This window comes from Sorex fumeus, unplaced genomic scaffold (genome assembly GCF_029834395.1).
Source record: "Sorex fumeus unplaced genomic scaffold, SorFum_2.1 ptg000122l, whole genome shotgun sequence".
In the NCBI taxonomy this organism is placed as follows: domain Eukaryota; kingdom Metazoa; phylum Chordata; class Mammalia; order Eulipotyphla; family Soricidae; genus Sorex; species Sorex fumeus.
This window is the reverse complement of record NW_026606179.1, coordinates 5,672,628-5,697,836: the sequence shown is the minus strand read 5'-3', so window position 1 is coordinate 5,697,836 and position 25,209 is coordinate 5,672,628. Positions and strand designations below refer to the sequence as shown.

At 41.6% G+C, this 25,209-nt stretch overlaps 1 protein-coding gene across 1 annotated transcript in view; it reads left to right on the top strand.

The window, feature by feature from the left end:
* The window catches only part of AKAP10 (A-kinase anchoring protein 10), a 77,277-nt gene extending 52,358 nt beyond the window's left edge, over positions 1-24,919 (top strand). The window contains exons 11-15 of the mRNA XM_056135731.1: positions 6,756-6,865; positions 10,718-10,800; positions 13,878-13,930; positions 14,547-14,642; positions 23,158-24,919. Coding sequence (XP_055991706.1) covers positions 6,756-6,865; positions 10,718-10,800; positions 13,878-13,930; positions 14,547-14,642; positions 23,158-23,163 — 348 coding nt within the window. The 3' untranslated portion in view covers positions 23,164-24,919. The remainder of the gene's footprint in view (positions 1-6,755; positions 6,866-10,717; positions 10,801-13,877; positions 13,931-14,546; positions 14,643-23,157) is intronic.
* The last annotated feature ends 290 nt before the right edge of the window (positions 24,920-25,209 follow it).

The window sequence follows — 25,209 nt, the reverse complement described above, 5'->3', positions numbered from 1 at the left end:
TGTTTTCTTTAAGTAGAACTCTATGGGACTGAAGAGTTAGTTCAGTGGACTGAGTTCATGCATGAGCTCCAGGTTTGTTCTCTGGCACCACCAGGAGTGACCCCCAAGCAAAGAGCTGAGAGCTTAGCTAGGTGTTACTAGCTCAGCTTAGGTGTTACTCTAAAACCAAAAATGATCTAACGGGCTGGAGCAATACAACAGCCAGTAGGGCATTTGCTTTGCACGCGACTAACCCAGGTTCGATTCCCAACATCCCATATGGTCCCCCAAGCACCGCCAGGAATAATTCCTGAGTGCAGAGCCAAGAGTAACCTCTGAGCATTGCTGGGTGTGACCAAAAAAAAAAAAGTTCACGAATGAATACATAAATAAAACCATCCGTGGTTTATTGAAGCCAGCCTCTCTCACCATAAGGTTTTTAAGGTTCTTGCACATTTAACATATATTAGAATTTTATTCCTTTTAAGGAATAACATATTATTCCTAAAATGATATAAAAATATTCCATGGTAGCATTGTAACGCTGTCCTCCTGTTGTTCATTGATTTGCTCAAGCGGACACCGGTAACATCTTCATTGTGAGACTTGTTACTGTTTTTGGCATGTCAAATATCCCACAGGGAACTTGCCAGGCTCTCCGAGAGGGACAGAGGAATCAAACCCGGGTTGGCCACATGCAAGGCAGGTGCCCTACCCTCTGTGCTATCGCTCCAGCCCATATTCCATGGTACAAACTTTTTTTGTTTATGCATCAGTTGATGTACGTTTGAGTTATTTCTGCTTTTTAAAAATTTTATTCCTATAATATATAACATGCATGTACAAGTTTTTGTGTAAAATTTTTTTGTGGTGTGTTTATGCTCAGTAGAGTTGTTGGCCAAATGATAACTCTGTTGAACTCTGAAAGTTAAAGTCTTAGTTCTTTTTGAAGATTGATTGGACCCTTCAAGTCCCCTTGAGTTTCCATGTAAATTTTACTAATTTATATTTTCTCAGATGGAGGTGGGCCACAGAGCTTACTCCTGGCTCTGCATTCAGGGATCACTTCTGGCAGACTCCAGGGACCATATGGGAGGCCAGGAATGGAACCTGGGTCAGCCATGTGTAAAGCAAGCTCCTTACCCACTGTACTATTTCTAGCCCTCCATATATATTTAAATCAGCTTGTGGGGCTGGGGAAAGGATTAAAGGATGGGAATACTTTTCGTACTGGAACTCTGGATTTGATCCATGGTCCACATACGAACCAGGAGCAGTATTCAAACATCAGTGAGCATGACTCCCAAACCAGTAAGATCAATCTAGCTATTCACTTTCTACAGTGAACTAGTATTATGTTTACCGCATAGATAAATTTGAGGAGCATCACAGTCTTTTTTAGTTTGGGAGCATCCCCAAGGTGTGATCAGGTCTTACTCCTAACTCTGTGTTTAAGTCACTCCTGGCAGGCTTGAGGGACCCTGTAGATTGCTGGGGATCAAACCAGATTGGACCCGCGGGGCGAGAGCATCAGCAGATTGATGCACTTCAACTTCCTTATACCCCAAAATTGCTATTGTGCCTCTGACAGGACCCCAACAACTCGGAACTAAGTTTCCCAGTATTTGTTATCATGGTTTTTTGTACTAAGTATATAGGCAAGTATAGAGGCTCCCTCTAGTCCTCCCTGCAAGATTCCTTTGATAGTCTGGTTCCCTTGCAGTTTCATAAGAATTTTAGTAAGTCTTAACTTTTCCATCTTGGTCTAGACCACATTGATTTGCAGGGACTGGGGCTTGGGGTTGCCTTCTTAATATAGTTATGTTTTCCTGCTTGTGAACATGGAATGTCATTCCATTTAATTAGGCTATCTTTCATTACTTTAAACAAGACTTTGTTTTCTGCATTATACTGATTTAAACTTCCTTGATCCACTTTTTAAATTTTTTTTTTTTTTTTGCTTTTTGGGTCACACCCGGCAATGCACAGGGGTCACTCCTGGCTCTGTGCTCAGGAATTACCCCTGGTGGTGCTCAGGGGACCATATGGGATGCTGGGAATCGAACCCAGGTCGGCCACCTGTAAGGCAAACGCCCTACCCGCTGTGCTATCGCTCCAGCCACTTAAATTTCTTTTTATGTTTATTTAAAATACTTATAAGTCATTAGAGGCTTATATGAAATTGATTAAGTTATTGTTAAAGGTAAAGGTAAAGGCCCTCCCGTTGATCGTCGATTTGCTCGAGCGGGCCCAGTAACGTCTCCATTGGAGACTTTGTTGTTACTGTGTCTGGCATATCGAATACTCTCGGTAGCTTGCCGGGCTCTCCGAGAGGGGCAGAGGAATCGAACTCGGGTCGGCCATGTTGGCCGCGTGTAAGGCGAACGCCCTACCTGCTGTGCTATCGCTCCAGCCCACTTCCCCGGCGCCGCTCGTGGGGGGCCCCCCAAGTCCGATAACGAAGTTATTGTTACTGAAGACAAATACCTGGGTCTACTATATAGCTTCAAAAATAAAATTTAAATGTACAACATGAACTATCTAGTAGTTAACATTAAATTTATAAACCATAATCTTTTTTTTTTTTTTCCTTTTTGGGTCACACCTGGCAATGCACAGGGGTTCCTCCTGGCTCTGCGCTCAGGAATTACCCCTGGCGGTGCTCAGGGGACCATATGGGATGCTGGGAATCGAACCCGGGTTAGCCTTGTGCAAGGCAAACTCCCTACCCACTGTGCTATTGCTCCAGCCCTAAACCATAATCTTAATGAATAAACAAGCATAAAAATAAGCCTCTTTTATTTTATTTATTTATTTGGGCTGGAGCGATAGCACAGTGGTAGTGCATTTGCCTTGCGTGCAGCCAGCCTGACCAAGCCGGGTTCGATTCCTCTGCCCCTCTCAGAGAGCCCGGCAAGCTACTGAGAGTATCTTGCCCGCATGGCAAAGCCTGGCAAGCTACCTGTGACGTATTCAATGTGCCAAAAACAGTAACAACAAGTCTCAAAAAAGTGGAGATGTTACTGGGCCCGCTCGAGCAAATCAATGAACAATGGAAGGACAGTGTGTTTGTATTTATTTATTTATTTATTTATTTATGCTTTTTTTGGGTTACACTGATGCTCAGGGGTTACTCCTGGCTCTGCACTCAGGATTTACTCCTGGCATTCTTGGGGGACCATATGGGATACCGGGATCGAACCATGTCAGCCATGTGCAAGGCAAATGCCCTCCCCGCTATACTATCACACTAGCCCAAAATAAGCTTTCATTAAATCAGGGACTTTACTAAATTGGGAATTTAGGACTAGAATAGCTAAAGATAGATAAAACATCAATTTTTACATATGAAACATTGCTGTCCAACGAAATCTGAACCAGTTTCAAACTTCCTTGGAGCAAGTGTGTTTGGAACCAAACTCTCCTAATTCTTCCAGTATTGTATAATCTACTTATTTCTAAGTATCTCATACTCTACTACTGAGCCTAAGGTTTGGGGTTGTGCCCCTTTTTTTGATACTGTATAGAACCATTTAAAAATGATACTTTTGCATGCTAAGTGAAATGAGTCAAAGAGAGGAACAGACATAGAGGGACTGCACTCATTTGTGGAGTATAAAACAACATAACATGAGGCTGACACCTAAGGATAGTAGATACACGGGACAGGAGGATTGCTCTCTAGCTGGAATCCTGCCTCATGAGCAAAGCGGAGAAGGCAGCTAGAATAGAGAAGGGATCATTAAAATGATGGCTAGAGGAACTTGTCGGGATGGGAGATATGTGCTGAAAGTAGATCAAGGACCAAACATGATATCCTCTCAGTGTCTGTATTGCAAACCATAATGCCCAAAAGTAGAGAGAGTTTGGGGAATATTGTCTGCCATGGAGGCAGGGAGATTGGGAAAAGGGGGGTGTACCGGGGATATTGGTGGTGGGCAATGTGCACTGGTGGAGGGATCATTATGTGATTGTAACCCAAAAATGAAAACTTGTAACACTCTCACAGTGATTTAATAAAATTTAAAAAATAAAAATTATACTTTCTGATTCATTGATTAAAAACACCGTGATTTGCAAAGTTGTTCATTATATACTTGTCTCAAGCATTTAGTGTTCCAACACCACCAGTGTGACCTTCCCTCAACCATTATTCCCAGTTTCCCTCCCAGTCTCATCCTGTCCCATTTGGCACATAACAAATTTACTTGGATATTGCTTATTCCAACAACACTTTTTAAGAACTGGCAAATAGAAATCAGTAAAATCCAATTAGTGATTACTATATGATTTTGACCCATATAAAGAAAATTAAAACCATTGAATACAATATAGTAAAATGCCTATTCTCATTTACATATACATTAAAAGGTAAAGGTAAAGGCCCTCCCGTTGATCATCGATTTGCTCGAGCGGGCCCAGTAACGTCTCCATTGGAGACTTTGTTGTTACTGTGTTTGGCATATCGAATACATCACGGGTAGCTTGCCGGGCTCTCCGAGACGGGCGGAGGAATCGAACTCGGGTCAGTCATGTTGGCTGTGTGCAAGGCAAACGCCCTACCGCTGTGCTATACATTTAAAACTATGAAATCTAAAGTATTACATTAAATTCTGTTTTATGCTTGTATCTTATTGTGGTAATAATCTTGTCTCATCTGTCCTTCATAAAGCTTTTAAAACAATTCTCTCTTAGAACACAAGGGAATGCCCTGCCACAGAGGCGGGGGGGGGGATGGGGAGTGGAAGGGATACTGGGATTTGTGGTGGTGGGAAGTGGGCACTGGTGGATGGATGGGTACTTGATCACTGTATAATTGAAACCTAAGTACAAAAATTTGTAAGTCTACAACTGTACCTCATGGTGTTTCACTAATAAAAATGAAAAAAAAAGAAAAGAAAAACAGTTCTCTCTTAATATATTTTGGAGTTTACATGGAATAGGTAAGGCCTGCATATGTTAATTTTTTCTGTGCCCTTTTTATAAACACCATGGTTTATAAAGTTGTTCCTGATGATTTGTGACAGGCATTCAGTATTCCAACCCCACCCCCACCACTACTGTACCTTCTCTCTACTATTGTCTCCAATTTTCCCAAACACCCCTTAAGCCTCCTCTTATAGCAGGCCCTCAGTAATTTATTTTATACTGCTAATTCTCAGTAATTTGTTAAAAGAATGGTCAACAATGTTTCCTTAGATATTGTGCAGTTGCAAATGCAGTCACAAACTCCAGGAAGTCCTGAATTTTTAACTGGGTGGTACAATTGGAGTTACATTTTTCTTTAACTGGGTGGCAGCTTTGGGGTGTGTGCACAACTGCCAGGGCTTCCGGAAATGGAGGTAGGTAGCCCGTCCAGACTCCATGAGATCCTGGAGATTTCAGTCACAAACAGGCATGCTTGAACTTTTCAGAATAGTTTTTGGATGAGGCTGGGTCCTGAGACATTGGAGTCTGGCTGGAAGACGTGGCCAGTTTGGAATGTGGGAGGGAGCAGCTGCCAGGACTCTGTTCGGCCAGCCTAGTGCCCAGCGCCCTCCGAGGTATTCCCAACTTCTCAGCCATGCATGGGTTTCTGGAACAATCTGCAACTTGATGACCTCTTATTTATTTATTTATGAGCCTCTGGAGCATGGCTAGTAGATGAGCTTACATGGTGCTGGAGGTGGTTCCTATTAAATACATTTGTTCTTGTAGTTTTCTTGTGTATTTTTTAGGATTTTCTTCATATAAAATCATGTCATCTGCATATTTGTTTCTTTTCTACTCTGGATGCCCGTTTCTTTTTTTTCTTGCCTAATTGCTCAAGCTAGAACTGCCAAAACAAAGTTGAATAGAAGTGATAAAAACTAACTTCTTTGCCTTTTCTGGTCTCGTAGGGGATATATTCCTCTTTTTTAAAAATTGTTTAGTATGATTTTAGGTGTAGCTTTTTTTATAATGCTTCTTTTCCAGGTTGAAGAAGTTCTCTACTCTTTCTGTTAACTTTTAGCATGATATATTGTTTAATTTTTTTCAAATACACTTTTTGTATTAGTTGAGTTGTTTAGCGTTTTGGTTTTTACTTTGTTGATATAATGTACTACATTGATTATTAGACATGAAACCAACCTTGTATTTCTAAAATACAAGTTGATTGGTTTTGGTTTATTAGTATTTAATTTAAAATTTTTCCATAAAGTATTCCCTCTTATTTATTTCAGTGTTCCCTCTCATTCTTCTGCCCCAGTTTTGTGCCTGTTTGCCCCTCCCTACCAAGTCTAGTCAGTATAAAGATATTAATTTAACTGTTAATCAGAGACATTATGCTCATTTAAATGAGATCATTTTAAACAATGCTGCAGTGAATAATCTTATTTGTATGTGCATGTGTGAATGTGTCATTTTGCATAAATTGGACTCTGTGGTTCAATTTTATAAATTTCTAGGTGAACCCATTGCTTTGTTTGCTATAGAAATGGCAATTCTAACATGCTTATTTTGAGACTACATAATAGAATCATCCTTTTTCAGTATCTTGGTAGTGTTTGGGGCTGGGGTGAACATTCTCTCTATTCTAAACCTTGGAAATGGTATTCCTGATTGATACCCTGCTGACTTGGAGGGTCCCGGAGCAGAGCTCGGGAGGGCCCAGCCGCTCCCAGCAGTACTGGGCTCAACACTGCTTGGGCTGCAAGGCCCCTGCTGGTGCTCAGGGGATCATAACTCGTACACGTGCCTGCAGGTGCTCTTCACTCCCAGAGTAATAGTAATTAATTTTACAATTTCTTTTGTAGTCCAGTATGAAGAAAGCCAGTGTTAAAATTCTGAAAAATTTTGATGAAGCGATAATTGTGGATGCTGCAAGTCTGGATCCCGAGTCTCTGTACCAGCGGACATATGCAGGGTAACTTACTCCCGGCTGAATTTTTACAGATGTATTGAATTTATGTATCTTTAATATTTTTAATGCAATTTTTTGTTGTTGTTTTCTGCTCTATTACACTGTCTCCTTTTTTGCATGTATTGTGTCATGAAAGCCGAATTAAGAGTAAAAGCTGAAGATTGACTTTTGTGATTTTTAATTTTGGTTCCAGTACTTAGTGACAAGCTACTTAATCTCTATATTTCTCAGTTATCTCATATGTAAAATAGGAATAATACTACTATTTCTTTGGGTTGTTAAGGATAGTAAGTAAAATCATCCATGAGAATTATTTAAAGCATTTCTCAGGGACTGGAGGGATAGTACAGTGGGAAGGAACTTCGCCAACCTGACTTCGATCCCCCAGCATCCCATATGGTCCCCAAGCCTGACAGTAGAAAACAATGTCAGCATCATTTATTATAGAATGCTTAACTAACACTTGGAAATGGGATAGTCATCTTTTTATTTAACAATTAACATAGTTATTTGTCTTCGAATAAAAAAGCAATAGTATGTAAAAGACGAAACTAACAAAAAGCAACGACACATAGGAGATGTGGTAAACTTTACCACATAAAACAAACCACTGAACTCCCTCAAGATTTAACACATAAATTAGTGGAAGGCTTGCTTACCTCACCCAGCCTCAGCCCTATCCCAGTTCAGAAGTAAGATTTCTGCATTATCCGAAAATAACATTTACAGATGATAATTTGTAAAATCAAGGACCTGGAAAGTGATTTGAAGCAAGTAAAAAGTTATCGTTTGACCACTTTGCTTTGAAAGACACTCTTAGCCGTGCCGGCATGTTGAGCAATCTTTATTTTAGTAAGTGGTGGATCACTTGATCACTTGATCAAGTCACTTGATCACTTGACTTCCCGTTAATCGGCGATTTGCTCGAGCGGGCTCCAGTAACGTCTCCATTTGTCCCTGTCGCGTGCTAGTGTAGCCCAATGGCGTCTGTTCGCTCTAGGAATACGAAGAGCCTCAAACCGATCGTTCATGATCTTGATGAAGAAGTCTGAAGTGGTGGATAATAAATCTAAATTGTTAATGTCCCGCAAAGTGAGATTTATTCTTAAGGAATGATTGGGATTTTTATTCAGAAGTTTTCTTTAGAAAGTCTGTCATTTGAAGCTGGAGTGATAGAACAGCTGGTTGAACCTTGCCTTCTGCTGTCCTGGAGTCTGTCTCAGACATGCCATCTGATCCCCTGGGAACCGACCAGGAGTAATTCCTGAGCACAGAGCCAGCATTAACAGTGCTGGGTGTGGCCCAACCCTCCACCCCTGCTGCTCTCATAATCACTTACAATATGTTTTTGATATTTTGTGTATATGTAAAAATATTTTTTAAAGTGTAAGTCTAAATTTAATTCAGACTAAATATTTTTAAACAATAGGTTACATTCCATTTTTTTGGTGTGGTATCTTTATAAAATTTTTCTCAAGGCAAACAAATTTTGGTATATGAATATCTTATATGAAATGCTGACTATTATAGGAAGAATATCTTAACATAAGATACACTTTGCTTGAAATAAAATAATACGTAGGCATAATAAAATTTGAATTTTTAACTATAGATGTATTTCTTTATTTAACATTGAATACATAGACTAGAGAAGCCAGAGAGATAGTACAGTGGGATAGGGCTACCTGCTCCATCCCTAGCGTTCATGTTTCCTGAGCCCTTCCACCAGTGACCCCCAGCAGAGCCAGGACTTGGGCCCAGACCACCACATAGTGTGACCTCCCCAAGCCAAACAATAAAATAAAAACAGTGTCTTTCCCTCCTCCGGGTAATTATTAGTATGCTCCACCCCCCCACCCTACCCCCGTTGTCCTAGAGCTTTATTTTGTTTGCATTGTTTTATGAAATTGATACGACATTCATTATTTTGTGTCTTTCATTCATAGTAAGTTTGGGGGGATTTTTTTCTTTGTTAAAATCTATACAGATTTACCCCTATTTAGCGGCTAATAGATTTTATGTATAACATTCATTACAGGTTATATCTAGCAAATATTCCATGTTACACCACTGTTTTGATATTGATGAATTTTTAAGTCACATAAGTTTTCAGTTATAACACAGTATTTAGAGGACTTATTTTTTTTAAATCTTTTTGGGTTAATATGCGAGATGGAGGGTAGGTAAGATAGAGGAGAGTTCATTATGACAATACTATTTGGAAATGATCACTCTGGACAAGATCTGAGTGTTGAAAGCAGGTAAAGGGATATAGATGATAACCTTTCAGCATCTGAATTGCAAACCATAATACCTAAGAGAGAGAGAGAGAGAGAGAGAGGAGAAGAGGAGGGGAGGGGAGGGGAGGGGAGGGTTGCCTCCCCTAGAGGCAGGCTGCATTGGGGGGCTTGAAGGGGTGGGAAGGACCTGGGGACACTGGTGCTGGGAAAGTGCACTGATGGAGTGATGGGCATTGGAACACTGTAGGACTGAAATGCAGTCATGAACTATTTTGTAATGCTCTATCTCACGGTGATTCGATTCAAAAAATTTTTTTTAATTCTTATCACTAAAATAAAACCTTTTTTAAATCTCAGGCACGATGGTTTACAATACTGTTAATGACATGATCTCTCAGCACCCCCTCACAAGGTCCCTTTCACACCCAGTTGCCCCATGCCCCATCTTCCTCCGAGGCAAGCTTCTTACATATGACTGGAGGACTTACATGGAGAAACAATTTAAAAATTTTAATAAACTGTACTTGTTTGCCTTATCTATTATTAGTGATAGTGCTGAATTTTTTGTACCAATCTTGGATTATTGGTAATGTAATTGAATGTTTGACATGTTTGGTTGGTCGTGTTTTCTTCAGTAATTCATTAGTTTGCTTTTTCTTTTTTTTTATGATATTATGTGTCTTTTTTTTTTAATAAATTTATATTTCAGTTTCAAGGAATTGACCTCTTATTGTCTAATTCTCGCTCTCGGAGAACCCGGCAGGCTACTGAGTGTATCCTGCCTGCACGGCAGAGTCTGGCAAGCTCCCTGTGGCATATTCAGTATGCCAAAACCCAGTAACAGTGATGGGTCTCATTCCCCTGACCCTGAAAGAGCCTCCAATGTGGCACTTGCTAAAATCTCGGGGCTAGGACGAATGGAGACGTTACTGGTGCCTGCTCAAGGAAATCCATGAACAATGGGGTGACAGTGACAGTGATACAGTGAATAAATCTATTGAGTCACCATGAGAGCAGTTACAAAGCTTTCAGTTTAAGTCTTGGTCATACACCAAGATGAAATAATGAAACACCCGTCCCTTCACCAGTGCACATTTCCCACCACCAAAAACTCCAATATACCCCCCATCCTACCCCCTCCTCTGCCACTCTGACAGATAGTTGCCACATTACTCTCTCTCTCTACTTTGATTACATTCAATATTTCAACACCAGATCCACCATTATTATTTGGGATTTTACCCCAACACTCACATCTGCCAAAAAGGCATATTAGTTGCTTTTTCAAATTTCGACTTCTTGGGTTGTGCAATTCCATATTGACTTGTTAGAATTTTCTGTCACTATGTTAATAATATCTTTCAGTGTGTTCTTTTAACTTTGCTTTTTATTATTAGAGCTCTATAATTTTTAATTGCTTAATTAGTTTTAGTATTGCATCATTGGTTAGTAAGAATGTGAATAGATATTTTACGTGTGTTTCATTACTGACCAGGTCCCTACTCAACGGCCCGTGTCCCTCTACCCTGCCCTGTAGGTTCTGGCACTCTTAAGTGTGTTTCTAGTTTCAGGTGAAATGCACTAAAATAACTGTTCTTTTGATGCATATTTTTAGGAAGATGACCTTTGGAAGAGTCAGTGATTTAGGCCAATTCATTCGAGAATCTGAGCCTGAACCTGATGTGAAGAAATCAAAAGGTTGGTATTTTTTTTATATTTTGTATTAAGCTTTCCTTGCATTAATAATTGAAGATGATGTAAGGATTGCTTAAGATTTAGGGTGTTTGTTTTGTGAAATAGTCAACATATCTTTTACCTTGTGTCTAAATCACAGGACTTGGTAAAGAACATTCCTGTGAGTCAGTTACTGAGCTTGTTTACCATTACTGAATACATACGTATGTGGGGAAAAAAACATTGTCACTTTTTAATTTAATGCTGAATACATACTTCAACTTGGACTAGAGGATTGCTTCAAACCCTTAATTTTTTTAATTCCTTCAAATTGGATAAAATTTTGAAATTCAAGTCCTTTGTAAAACCAGAGAAGTGCGTGGTCAGATCTTTTGTTTTTGTTTGGGGGCCACACCAGCAATGCTCAGGAGTTACTCCTGGCTCTACACTCAGTAATTGCTCCTGACCATGCTCATGGGAACATGCGGTATGAGATATTGAACCAAGATCAGCTAGCAGCACACAGGCAAATGCACTACCTGCTGTACTATCTCTCTAGCCCCAAGGTCAGATCTTTTTTGACAAGAGCATTCTTTGTAATTTATTTCAGCTTTCGAGTGATGGTTTGTACTAGAAAAGTTTGGAAATCAGTGTGATCCGTTCAGATGATAGCTAGCAATTTTTTGTTGGGAAAGGAGGGTTGGGCCACATCCAGTGGTGCTCAGGGCTTACTACTGGCTCTGTGATCAGGGATCATTCCTGGTAGGGCTTGGGGGATCATATGGGGTGTTGGGGGTTGAACCCAGGTTGGCTGTGTCAAGGCAAGTTCCCTATCTACTATACTGTCTTGCCAACCCCAATATCTAGAATTTTGTGTCATAAGATTGATAGTATTATCTTAGTAAAAGATAATTTTATAAGAAGAAAATACTTCAGTTGCATTATAAAATTTCCTAACAAGCCTATCCACCATTGTTAATTTTTTTGAGGGATACCTATGTAAACTTGTCAGTGTTAATTTTTGCAGTTTGAATAAACACATCCATGTATCATGGTGCTTCATTATCTTTTGGGTGTAAGTGAATGTAGGAGACTACAGATTCAGTTCTTTGACTCAGCATTCGAGTGCTTCCTTTGTGCTAGATGTTAAGGACACAAATACAAAGATACAGTCTCCGTTTATTTTAATGTACCTTAGTTTCTTTTTAATAACCGTAACTTGTAGCATGCTAGTTATTCTATAAAATGGCCAACCTTATGGAGTTTCCTTGTTATTATATTAAGCTTCTTTCTTTTCCTTTGTATTTCTTGTAAACTAGAAATTGCATTAACTGTTGACAAGGTAACACATTTGGTTAGACCATACCATAGTGAAATACATATATACTGTGTAGATCTATATGTGTGGTATATACCCAGGCTTCCTACATGCAAATCATGCATTATCCCATTAGTTGACTCTCCTAGCTCTTGCTTCATCAACTTTAGCTTGAACCTTTCTTTCTTCACAAACTCAGTTTTACTTGGATATCTTTCATCCTTCTTCTGAAGCTCTTTAAGTCCTCAAATAGCTATGGTCCTGCCATATAAGTCCAGCCCAGGGCTTCATGCAGACTTAATGGTTCCTTTTCATATATCTTTTTAAAGATGACTTCCCAGCTCACATGATCTGAAATCATCAGTACAACTAACATCCTCCTCTTTCTTTTTTTTTTACTCACTGCCTGAAATTATCTTCGTTTATTTTACATACTTGTCTATTTTTTTCTATTTTGTGACTAGAATATTACCTCTGAAAACTGCAATTTTGTTACATAACTTCCAGCTTTTAAAGTAATGCCTGACACATAAAGGCAATCATTAAAAATATATTGAATGGGACTGGGAAGAAAGCACAACCAACTGCACGCTTTGTATGCAGAAGTCCCTAGCGTCCTTGGCACCGTTGGGCCCTTTACATAGAGCATTAGTAATCCTGAAGCACTACCAGATGTGGCAAGTAAATAAATAGATAAATATGTGTTGATTTTATTAATTAAGAAAGATTTCAGTGCACATTATCTGAGTGTTAAATTAGGGATCATACTTTATTTTTTTAAAAAAAGAATTGGAGGCAGAGTGATACTTCTGGAGCTAAGGCACTTCCCTTGCTTCTGTGGCCTTGACTGTGATTCAGATTCCTGGCACTACCAGGACACAGGGTGAGAAATAGCCCCCGAGCATCACTGGGTTTGATCCAAGGTCACATCCCTCCAAAAGAAAGTAAACCATCTAGGAGGAAAAAGTGTAAAAAGAAAATATTTTAAAGTCATGAACTTAAGGTCCCTACAGTGGCGTTGTCAGGTGCCTGGGTGCAGAATCTGTTGGAAAGTTGTGCGTATCTGTGATCGCCCCTAGTATATCAGATGTGAAGAAGCTTGGATCCTTGCCAGGATTTCTAAGCTGAGTATTGTTGCATTTTTCTGACACTTGTATGAGAATGAATTGGAGTTGGGTAAAGACTGATAGCAGAGAAGGTTCTGGTTTATGAAGTTATAGACGTAATAGCAGACGTTAGAAGGTCAGGTTTATAAGCCTTCCATGGTGGAATTACAGAGACTGCATTCCAAGCAAGGTGAAATTTTATGTAGAATAACTGAAGATATAAAAAAAATTTAGTATGGGTTGTCTGAATGAAAAATGATATTATTTGGGCCAGAGCAGCAGTACAGTGGGTAGGGCACTTGCCTTGCAGGTGGCCAATTCAGGTTCAATCCCCAGCAGCCAATATGGTTCCCCAAATACTTCTAGGACTAGTTTCCTGAGTGCAGAGCCAGGAGTAACCACTGAGCATCAGTGGATGTGCTCTCCCCCAACAACTTCCCCACCAAAAAACTAAAAGAAGGGTTGAAGTGATATAGTAGAGCAGGTAAGGCACTTGCCTTGCATTCTGCTGACTGGAGTTTGATTCTGGCACCCAGATGGTCTCTGAGCCCACCAGAAGTGACCTCTGAGCACAGAGCTAGGACTAAGTCATGAGTACGGGGTAGCTTTTAAATAAGAGCATTTTTAAATGTGAAATTATTTATGAAATCTGATTGAATTTTGGATTTGTTTATTAGGATCCATGTTCTCACAAGCTATGAAGAAATGGGTGCAAGGAAATACTGATGAGGTAAATTTTATTTTAAGTACAAAACGGTTTCCTGTTTATAGGTGGCACCTTGTTCACCTGAAGGTTCTCTTCCTTTAATTCTCACAGTTAATAGCATGGCACATCATTGCTCCCTTTTCCAGGATGTAATAGGACAGGGTGGTCCTGTCTTAGCTTCTGATTACCTGGAGGGAACAGTCGGAGTGTCTTCAGTCCAGAGACCGGCTACAGAAAGATACTCACACATTCGGGATTACCTCAGCCAGCAGATATAATATTCATATAGAAAAAGAAGCGCAAATATTTCCTCTCTCATTGTCAGTTTCAACTTTCAGAAATGGAAATTTGCGTTTTCAGTAGTTAAATTCATTGGGAAATGAGAGTGGGAAAAGAAAGATGTTTTGTTTTGACCGTTTACTGTGAAAAGTTGATCACCAGCAGCTGACTGGAAGAGAGACAGATGCCTAGATTATTACTTACCAGAGCCAGGGAGGGTGACTCGGGTCCTTTCATAAGTAGAAATACGCATCTTGGCCAATTGAATGATATGCATGATAGATTTGCTGAGAGCACTGAAAATGAATGTCTTGATTTGTCATGAGTAACTGTTACCAACTGTTTGAATTACTTCTTTTAGACCCAAGAAGAACTAGCTTGGAAGATTGCTAAGATGATCGTCAGTGACGTCATGCAGCAGGCGCAATGTGACCAGCCATTAGAGAGGTCGACAAAGGTCAGTCTCAAAGATGACTATTCTGTGGTTCCTGTTAAAAACCGAGAAGGGTAAGATTCTATCTACAAACACTTCAAAAACTACATAGAGGCGCTTCTTTCTGTCTTTGAAGGAAATCACTGCTATGGAAATTACACACTCAGAAAAAAATAGAAACTATCAAATTGAAACAATTATTTTGACTTCAGAAAATGGGAGCGTGATCCTTTTAATAAAAAGGGTGACATTGGAGCCAGAGTGGCATTTGCCTTGCACAGCTGACCCGGGTTCAGTTCCTGGCATCCCATCCTGGGGAGCGGGGCCAGGTAACATCCCTAACTTACTATCCAGAAACAAGTATCTCCAGAATGAAGAAAGGACATAATCCTGAGCGGTCAGTAGTCTTGGTGAATTGAAACATCAGAAATTAGAGTTTAGGCTAGAGAGATACTACACCAGTTGAGGCACCTGCCTTCCATGTGTCCGACTCTCTTTTGATCCCTGAGCATTACCACAAAGGACTTCTAAGCACTGTCAGGTGTGGCCAGAATGAAACAAAAAAGTGACCATAGTTTGGAGAGCCCAAAGTAGCTGGAAGTTACAGAATAGGTTATCAGGAAAGAACAGTCTGCACGGGAAGAAATCCAGTGATAACTTAGGTTGTCCCCTTCATTTCTGTGATACTGACCTTTTACAATAGGTGGGGATAAAAATTCTCATGACCAGAAAAAGAACTACAAAAATTATAGGCTGAACGGTTTTTGAAACTTGGGACTATTGACCTGGGTGCAGAGCTCAGTATACAGAACATTGAGTAGTATCTTCAGAAACATTGTGCCTTTCTCTGGTGCTAATTAAAGCATCTTAAGCAGTTAAGGATGGTATATGAATATGGCTTAGTGGTAAAGCATTTGCTTTGCATGTGTAAGGCTCTGAATTTGATCACCGGCAGCAGCGCGCACACACAAAAACACTACCCAAGAGACCAGAATCTTCAATGTGTGCGTACTTAATAGCAGAACTTAGAAACAACAACCAAAAAAAAAAAAAAAAACCCAAAATGATAGAATGGTAGAACTACAAAGGAAAAACACAAATCCGTAATAACTGTAAGTGATTTTAGTAAACCTATCTCACTAATGGACAGACAAATGTATCGAATATTTTAACAACACTGTCAAGCAATTTGAACTAAATGGTTATTATTAAACAGTGCATCTGAAACATCATGATACACCTGAAAACTCAACAAGGCATCTGTATTCTGGATCATTGAACAAGTTTCATTAAATTTGAGGAATTGAAATCATCCTGTTCTCTGACCAAAAAAGAATTAAACAAGAAGTTTACAATAGAAAGATAAGTGGAGAATTCAGAATATAACATTTCTAAGTAAACCATGATTCAAAGAAAAATCAAAAAGTGGGCTGGAGAGATAGCACAGCGGGTAGGGCATTTGCCTTGCATGCGGCTGACCCGGGTCCAATTCCCAGCATCCCATATAGACCCCTGAGCACCGCCAGGAGTAATTCCTGAGTGCATGAGCCAGGAGTAACCCCTGTGCATCGCCAGGTGTGACCCAAAAAAAGCAAAAAAAAAAAACAAATCAAAAGGAAGTTGGAACGTATTTTGGACAAAATTAAAAATGAAAGCACAAGACCTGCCAAAGTGTGTCTTAAGGGAAATTAATGGTATTCAATGTTTTTGCGTGTAAGACATGAGGAAGGTCTCAGTCTTGGGTCTGAAAAGATAGTACAGAGAGTAGGGTGGTTGGGTTAAGGCGTTTACCTTGTCCGTGGCCAACCTTTGTTTGATCCCTGGCATCCCCGAGCACCACCAGGAGTAATCCCTGAGTATTTTTAGCATGACCCCCACAAAAGAAATAAAAGGTTTCAATCTTTTTAAAGAAAGCAACAGAAGAAAGTAATAAGCATTTCTGTGTAGTAATCAAGTATTTCTGGCAGTAATGTTTATTACTGCCAGCGACAGTACAGGAGTTGAGATACGTGCCTTGCACATGGCCAACCTCAGTTTGAATCCCCAGCATCATATACAGTCAGTCACCTGAGCACCATCAGGTGTAGCCCAAAAAAACAAACAAGCAGATTTTATATCATCTTGAGGAACTCCAGTGGTCTTGCACAAATGCATTTTGTGACAAGCAATAAAACTTTGAACAGTTCTTAAACCTTAAAGGACTTGCCCCTGATTTTCTTGACTCTGCCATTTTATTCAGAAAACTGTTGTATCTTGAGATGCCCAGTAAGGACAGGGATGCTAAGTTCTCTCTTATTCTGACTAAGAGCTGTATTTATAGTTGGCTGGCTAATATAAGACCGAACAAATCTTTCCCTCGCCCCAGCTGGAAATACGATTCATAAACTGCTTTGGTTGCATAAATATGAGTATTCAAGCAATAAAATCATTGTTTAACTAGACAGGAACAAAAAAGTTAAAGGCAACTAAGTTACATAGAAACAGACAGAACAGGAACCAAAGAGATAACTCAGCAGATGAGCTATATGTGTGGCTGTTTCAGCACTGCTGGGAGTGACCCCAGAGCACCTCCTGAGGTGGCACAAAATCTAAAAGGATAGAGGAATGGAAGCAGAGTGCATTTTGAAAAGACTTATTGATAAACACCTTGCCATATTGAGGTGAAAAAGATAGGAATCATCAATGCAAGGATTAATAAACCAGTATAGGCTTGGAAGAGAGAATGTAACTAGGTCTTAGGTTCATGAAAATGAATGAGTGTGGTTTCCACAACCTAGATAGAATGGATAAAAATCCTTGAAAGACCCAAGTTACCAAAAATCCCTGAAAAAGAATAGGGAACCTGAATAATGCTGGATCTATTAAGGACATTGAATTTGAATTATGTATCAAATATGTGTGTATATATATATGGAACTCATGCATTTCAGTAGCAAGAAAGCAACCGTTGTCTATTTCAATCCATTGTCCATTTGATTTTAGAAGAGCCAAGGGGAGTGCAGTGATACAGTATAGCAGGTACTGCACTTGCCTTGCATGCATCTGACCCAGGTACCTCATGGTCCCCCAGTCCCACCAGGAGTGATCCCTGAATGCAGACCCAGGAGTAAGTCCTATATACCATTGAATGTGGTCCAAAAAATAGAAAATTTTTAAATGGGTCAAGGACCTACCTAAATAGACATTTTCCCATAACAAGCACACAGATGACCAACACATAGATAACATTCAGATGTATAAGAAAACGGGCAAGAGTGTTAATACAGTGGGTGGGGTGCTTGCCTTGCATTTGGTGGTCTCCTGAGCACTTCTGGCTATGGCCTAAAACGGAGAGAGAGAGGAAGGAGGAGAAAGAAAACTTAGTATCACTGGAATATTAGGGCAGTGAAAATCAGAAGTGCTGTGACTTCTCACCTCACACATGTTAAGATGGCTGTTATCACATACAAGAAATTGCTCTGTCGGTAAGGATGTGGACAACAAAGGAACTCTTGTTCACTGTTGGCAGAACTCTAACTTATTAAAGCTGCTCTGGAAAACAGCATGGAGGTGTTGCACTCCTAAGTTTTAAAATAGAACTCCCATAAGATCCAGCCATCGGACTTAACGGTACATACTAGGAAGGAAGAGACCATGCCGGGAATGTGGCTCAGGCATTAGAGCTCAGGGCTTCCAGGCACTGCCAGGAGCCTTAGCAGTGCCAGGTGAGGCCCCCACAATAAAAAAAAAAAAAAAAAAACTTAATTCACTACCTCAGTCAGATTCCCACTTTGACAGACAAATAAAGACATAATCAAGATCAAAGGAATACATGATTCAGCCACTGGGCTGTGGGAGGGAAGCCTGCCATTGTGACAGAGAGGATTCCGTAAGGGCATTGTGCCAAGGGAAGTATGTTCAAGAAAGACAAGGACTGTGATTTTGCTTATGTGTGGAAATGAAAAAGTCAAGCACATAGAAACAGCGGGTTGTTGCCTGGCACCAGGGGTTGGAGGAAATGAAGAGAAGTGGGGCTGAGGTTAGAAACTGAGGTTACGTGATGTGTAGTTCTGGAGATCTAATATACAGCCTGCTGACTAGTTCCTGTAGGTGGTAGAAAGTGGCTAATGAGCATCTTCAGGGTTTTTACTATTTAAATGTGACTGTATGAGTGGTAAATGTAACAACTTGTTAAGGAATCATTTCCAATATATGTGTCAGATCAGTAGTAGTTTTGACAATTTGTTAAAAATTACCATAAGGGTGCTCAGGGCTTACTCCTGGTTCAGTACTGAGGGGTCTTTGCTGGGGAACCATATGTTGTGCTAGGGATCTAATTGGAGTAGCCAGTAGCACTTTCTGTGTGAGCGTGTGAGTGCGTGTGTGTGTGTGTGTGTGTGTGTGTGTGTGTGTGTGTGTGTGTGTGATCAAACCCAGAACTTCACAGAGAAAAGGCTGCGCTGTACCACTGCCCCCCTTCCTTCTTTTTTGTTTTTGTGTTCCAGGCCACACCATGCATTACTCACTGGTTACTCTTGGCTCTGCACTCAGGAGTCACTCCTGGTGGTGCTCAGGAGACCATATGGGGTGCTGGGAATAGAACCCAGGTCAGAGGTGTGCAAGGCAAGCACCCTACCTAATGTATTCTCTCTCTCTCTCTCTCTCTCTCTCTCTCTCTCTCTCTCTCTCTCTCTCTGACCCTTGCCCCCACCCCCTCTTTTTTTAATAAGAGAAAAATATTTATTAGTATGTATACGGGGACCGGAGTGAAATGCAGAGGTTGCATGTGGCCAACCTGGGATCGATCCCAGCATCCCATTTGGTCCCCTGAGCACCACCAGGAATAATTTCTGACAAGTGCAAGTCATTCCTGACAGTGCAAGTCCCCCAAGCACTGTCAGGAATGATAATTCCTGAGTGAATTATTCCTGAGTGCAGAGCCAGGAGTAAGCCCTCAACACCAGGTGTGACCACCGCCCCCCCCCAAAAAAAAAAAGAAAATTTGCAGGACAATAACTGTAGATCTGTTTTCTTGAATAGTCTTCTTAAACTCGACCTTGGGTTGAGAGCTAGGATCCACTAGAACAGTGGGCAAGGTACTTGCCTTGCCAGCAGCTGGTCAGTCCATTCTCAGCACATAGGTGATGTTGCCCCTGAGCGCTGCTGGTATGGTGCTCCCCCTCCTCTTTGCTAAGCCACCCTTAGTCACTGCCACAGGCACTGGTGCTGCTAGTTCTGAGTGTCTGCGTGTGGAGGGATCCCCACTGTCGGTCAGGGTACTGCTCAGTCTTCTCCACTTTAGTCTTAATAAAATGTTCTCTACTGAATGTCTTTTGATGTGCCAAGTCTTAAATTTGTTTCTTGTTCTCTTATCCGTGTGTGTGTGTGTGTGTGTGTGTGTGTGTGTGTGTGTGTGTGGTGGGGGTGCTCATAAGCAATCTCAGTGCACCTCAAGGCCCATTCTTGACAATGTTTGGCCTACCAGACCACAGCAATTCAGTGCTTGGACTTGAGGGTGTGGCATAGGTGAGGCCCTGGGGGCCTTCGGTGAGGCTAATTTTTGTACTGTCTCCAGCCAGCCTAACGTTAAGTGCTTTTTAGGAACAAGTCAGTTGGATATTTGTGATCAGTTCTGTCTTGTTCTGTTGGTGCTCAGGGCTATGTGATGGCAGGGATCAGACTCTCCGTCAGTTCACATCCAAGGCAAGGTACCCTGCCCGCTGTGTTATCCCTAGCCCCTGGATGTGATTGATTTTATTTTGATTTTATGGGTTTTGGACTCCACCCTACTTGTGCACTGTTTATGGGGGCCATCAGTGCCAGGGATAGAACTCGGGTCTCTTGCGTGCAGAGCATACACTCCAGCAGCTTGTTTTTATCTCTCCCATCTGTGCCCCTTTTGTTGGGGGGGTCACACCTAGCCATGCATAGGGGTTACTCCTGGCTAATGCACTCAGGTATTACTCCTGGCAGTGCTCAGGGGACCATACGGGATGCTGGAAATCGAACCTTGGCCCCGTCAAGGCAAACTCCCTACCCACTGTGCTATTACTCCAGCCTCCAACTGTGCCGTTTTAGATGAACTATCTGTTCAGTTTTGCTACCCAATTTTTTGTTTTGTTCTGGGGTCACACCCAGCCATGCTCAGGGGTTACTCCTGGCTCTACACTAAGTGGTGCTCAAGTCAGCCACATGGCAAGACAGACGCCCTCCCCGCTGGACTATTGCTCCAGCCCCATCTGTGCCCTACCTACTTCTACCCAATTTTGGATGAGGTTATTTGTTGTAGGTTTTGTTTTTTTGTATTTTTTGGTTTTGCTTGGGGGGGGCGTTCTTATTAGCTTTTTGTCAAATAAATGGCATGTAAATATTTTTTCTGGAGGGCTTAAATTTAGATTTAGATCCATCATTACACTTACCTGATAGCACAGCGGTAGGGCATTTGCCTTACAGGCGGCCAGCATGGCCGACCTGAGTACGATTCCTCCGCCCCTCTCGGAAAGCCTGGCAAGCTACCAAGAGTATCTTGCCTGCACGGCAGAGCCTGGCAAGCTCCCCGTGATGTATTCGATATGCCAAACACAGTAACAACAAGTCTCATGATAGAGACGTTACTGGGCCCACTCGAGCAAATCGATGAACAACGGGAGGATTGTGACCATGATTACACTTACCAGCATTACCCTCGCCAACTTTTTAACTATTAAGATTACTAGAGTTTGATATAATTTTGAAATTTTCATACAAAGGCTAACTCATACAAAAGCTCTGTTTGCCTTTGTAGACTTCCAAATTTTCTATGTAAGGATGATTGCATGGTTTTGTTTTGGGGGCTATATACAGTGGTGCTCAGGGCTACTCTTGGTGCGGTGCTCAAGGAGTGCTCCCTATGTTCCTTGGGACCACTGAGGTGTCAGGGATTGAGAACAGTCTGTAGTTGGCACAAAGCATATGCTCCGCCTTGGTGAGTTATCTTTCTGGCCCAAGGCTGAGTTCTGTGTAAATTTCTCTTTTCTGAAGTGTAGGCCCCCTGAGCAGTAGTCAGGGACTATTTCGGCTCTGTGTGGCTGGAGGAACCCTATGCCCTATCAGGTGTTGAGCCACAGCGGCCTGGGGATAAGCAAGCGCCTTGTCTCCTGTGTTCTCTTAGGCCCTGTGTATTTATCTTGACTGGCTCAGTCTAACCTCACTTCTTTCTTAGTAAATTTTATTCAGTAAAAGCTACCTTGGAGGCCTGAGTGAAGCAGGGAGGGCATTTGCCTTGCATGCGGCCAACCTGGGTTCAATCCCCGACATCCCATATGGTCCCCCAAGCCCAGCAAAAGTGAGCCCTGAACACAGAGCCAGGAGTAAGCCCTTAGTACCGGTAGGCGTGGCCCCAGAAGCAAAGGGGAAAAGCCCTGATAGCTTATTCTTAGCACTGTAGCACTGTCCTCCCGTTGTTCATCGATTTGCTCGAGTGGGCCCAGTAACGTCTCTGCTGTGAGACTTGTTACTGTGTTTGGCATATCAAGTGTGTCACGGGGAGCTTGCCAGGCTCTGCTGTGCAGGCAAGATACTCTCGGTAGCTTGCTGGGCTCTTCAAGAGGGGCGGAGGAATTGAACTCGGGTCAGTCATGTTGGCTGCATGCAGGGCAAACGCCCTACCCGCTGTGCTATCGATCCAGCCTCTTATTCTTAGAAACCTACATCTGTGAATGTCCTCCTCTGCTCTGAGCCCCTTGCTCTGTACTTGTCTGGAGAATGCCTGTGGGCATTGAGCCTAGGCTGCCTCCCAGTATTAGACTGAATTCTTTTAGATTTATCTTTTCTCTCAGAAATAGTAACGGTCTGGTCTTTCTGTTTGTTTCTTCTCAACACTGAGTCAGGTTGCACTTAGCCATAGGTGCTGGGTCTCAGAAGGCTAGAAGAGCAAAGCTCTTTATTTCTTTTAGGAAGGCGTTGGTGGGGGCGGGGGCGGGGGCTTACTCGCAGTCTTGGGGGCCTAGTGCCACTTCCAAGAGTGTAGGCCAACCAGGCCAGGCAGCTCAGTGCTCTGGCTGAGGATGGGACCTGCTTGGGCCTGTTGGTGTGCAGAGATGAGCCCGGGCTGTGTGCATGCCCCGTGCTGTCTAAGGCTCTGCAGTTCCACAAGAGAGCTCTGTCTCCATATAATCCCTGTGGATGTTTCTCCCTGTTATAAGTATTTTCATGAATGTCTGTGTGTGAGTCTTTGCTGTCTTATTAGTATACCATAGGGTTAGTTCCTGTAGTAGAATATTCTGTTTAAAGATATTTTATTCTAATATTTATTGCCAAAATAGATAATAGCGTTCTTGGTACAGGTCCTTGTTATACAACTTTAGAGTGAGCTGCTTAACCTCTTTAGGCTTCTAATCACTAATATGTAGATGAGAATACCTAGAGAATTTCATCTTACATGCTTTATAGTCAGATTCTGGCTGTTCTGAGACCTGGTATGTGGTGATTAGGACGGTCCCTTCTTCCTTAATCTATAATGATAATGTCACTGTTACAGAAATGGAGCTTACCTTTTTCTTTTTCTTTTATCATTTTTCAGCTATGACTCAAGATCTGCCATAAAGGAAATCTGCTTTTAAAAAGAAGATAACTTTTTCCCTTTGGCTGGAAACTTCAGCGCAGCCCTGACAACAAGCACTGACCCCCTTTCGCTGCTCCCACTGCTGGGCGAACAATCCAGGCTTCAGAGCGGAGTGACATGGAGGCGTGGTTGTTCACACGTTCACACAGGGCGGTCATGCAGAGACCAAGTGGTATTGTTTACATTACTAGAGAATTAATCGTTTTCCAATGGCAATAACCCATTTGTGAGAGCGTTTTAGTCCCCTAGAATAGAATAGACAGGGACCACAAACTGTGGGAGGCAGATCAACATAGGGTTGGTATTTGATGCACACTCTGTAGTGAGAACCCACTCTAACACAGCATGAAGAGGTGCCAGAGGTGCTTTGCTCTGACCTGAGACTGGGGAGTCAGGAGGGTGAGTCTGAGCGCCAGGCAGCTGGGTGTGGCAGCGTGGTGCTAGCTGGTGGTTTTCTCCAGCTGGGTAAAAGCTCCTTGCTGCCTTCACAGAGGCATTAATTTGGAAGGAAGCTGACAGATGAGTGTCATGATGTAGTCCTTCCCTCTGGTGTCAGGATATGGTTTTCACATTCTGATTGCTCCGGAGGTGAGTCCGCTTGAACTGGGACTCCCCTGCAAACAAAAGGATGCCTCTACTGACTTTGAGCATTAAGACTAACTCTTCTGGAATGCTGCACTCCAGATCGCTAATTTTTCCTTTAGAAAGCATTTGGAAAGGAATTAAGTGCTAACGTCACTCCAGTTTCTTCCTGTGGTACACTGAGCTAAATGTTTATTCCCAGGTTGTACTTTCTTTTTTAAAGGTGGGTGAATAGGGGCTGGGTGGGGGGAAGATTTCAGCTTTGACCTTCTCCCCTTTCTTTTCTGTGAGCTGGGAAGTGTGCAGGGATGCCCCTTCTTCCTTCTGTCTCGGGGACAGTAGGAGACGCCCTCGCTGTCCTGAACCTTGCAGCCCTCAGTGGCTGCCTCTGGCAAGCACACTTCCCTGGCCGAGCGGTGCCAAGGCCTCCTCAGCTCATGTGGCAAGGGGAAAGAGCATTCATTCTCTTAGGTGTTACTGCTTTTGCTCAGACTTTGCAAAAAACACACAAAAATTATATAAATACATATGATTATTAATCACCTCTGTCCTTGAGAAAGTCTTGAATGAATAGAGAATTTATTTCATTGCAATATTTGATTGTTTAGAGGCACACTGTTTCATCAACAGAAGCAACAAGGCTATGTATAAGTTTTGGTACTATGTACCACCTCTGTTATTCTAAAGCAAAGTATTCATGTACTTAAACCATATTCTATTTAATTGTGTTTGATTTTAAAATATATATATGAATTATATTTAAAATTGTGTCAACTTTCTGCTTCCAGGGCATTTATGGCTCTTCTATTTGAAATGTGTTGATTCTTCCCGATATTTCACTTGTTTCACAAACACCCAGACCATGAGCCACTACTAGATTTACCTTTGTGTTTGGAGCGTACAGCATAGAGCTGAAGTTTTCTTAGGTGTACTTGATGTGAGTAACTCACTTTGTTCTTTTCCACCTGCCTCACTTTGCTTCAGTCTTTAACAAAAAGCAGTAGTAAGGTTATAGAGTAAAGTATGGTTTGGGGTAATCTTCCCACCTTTGCATGTTTTGGAGCAACAATATCTGTGAGACTGTAGGCTGTCTAATCCAGTGCTTCCATTTAAGATAATGTGTAGTCATTTGTGCTGCTAAGGTGGAGCTTTCGGTAGTTGTATGATGAAAGAAAATAACAAGCTTGAGATTTCAGTTATTTTCTCCCCCATCTGCAGTGGAACACAGTAGCACTGTGGTCTGAATTATTGGACAGATTTAATATTTGATTTAGAGTAAATTCTTTGCTTATTTTAAAATTAGAACTGGATTCATCTGATGTCAAACCCTGACTGTGTTCCTGGCGCCGTACCTATACCCACAAAATAGAATTCTTCGTCAAGGTGTTTATAAATTTAAAGATTTAGTTGAACCTCCATCCTTTTCAT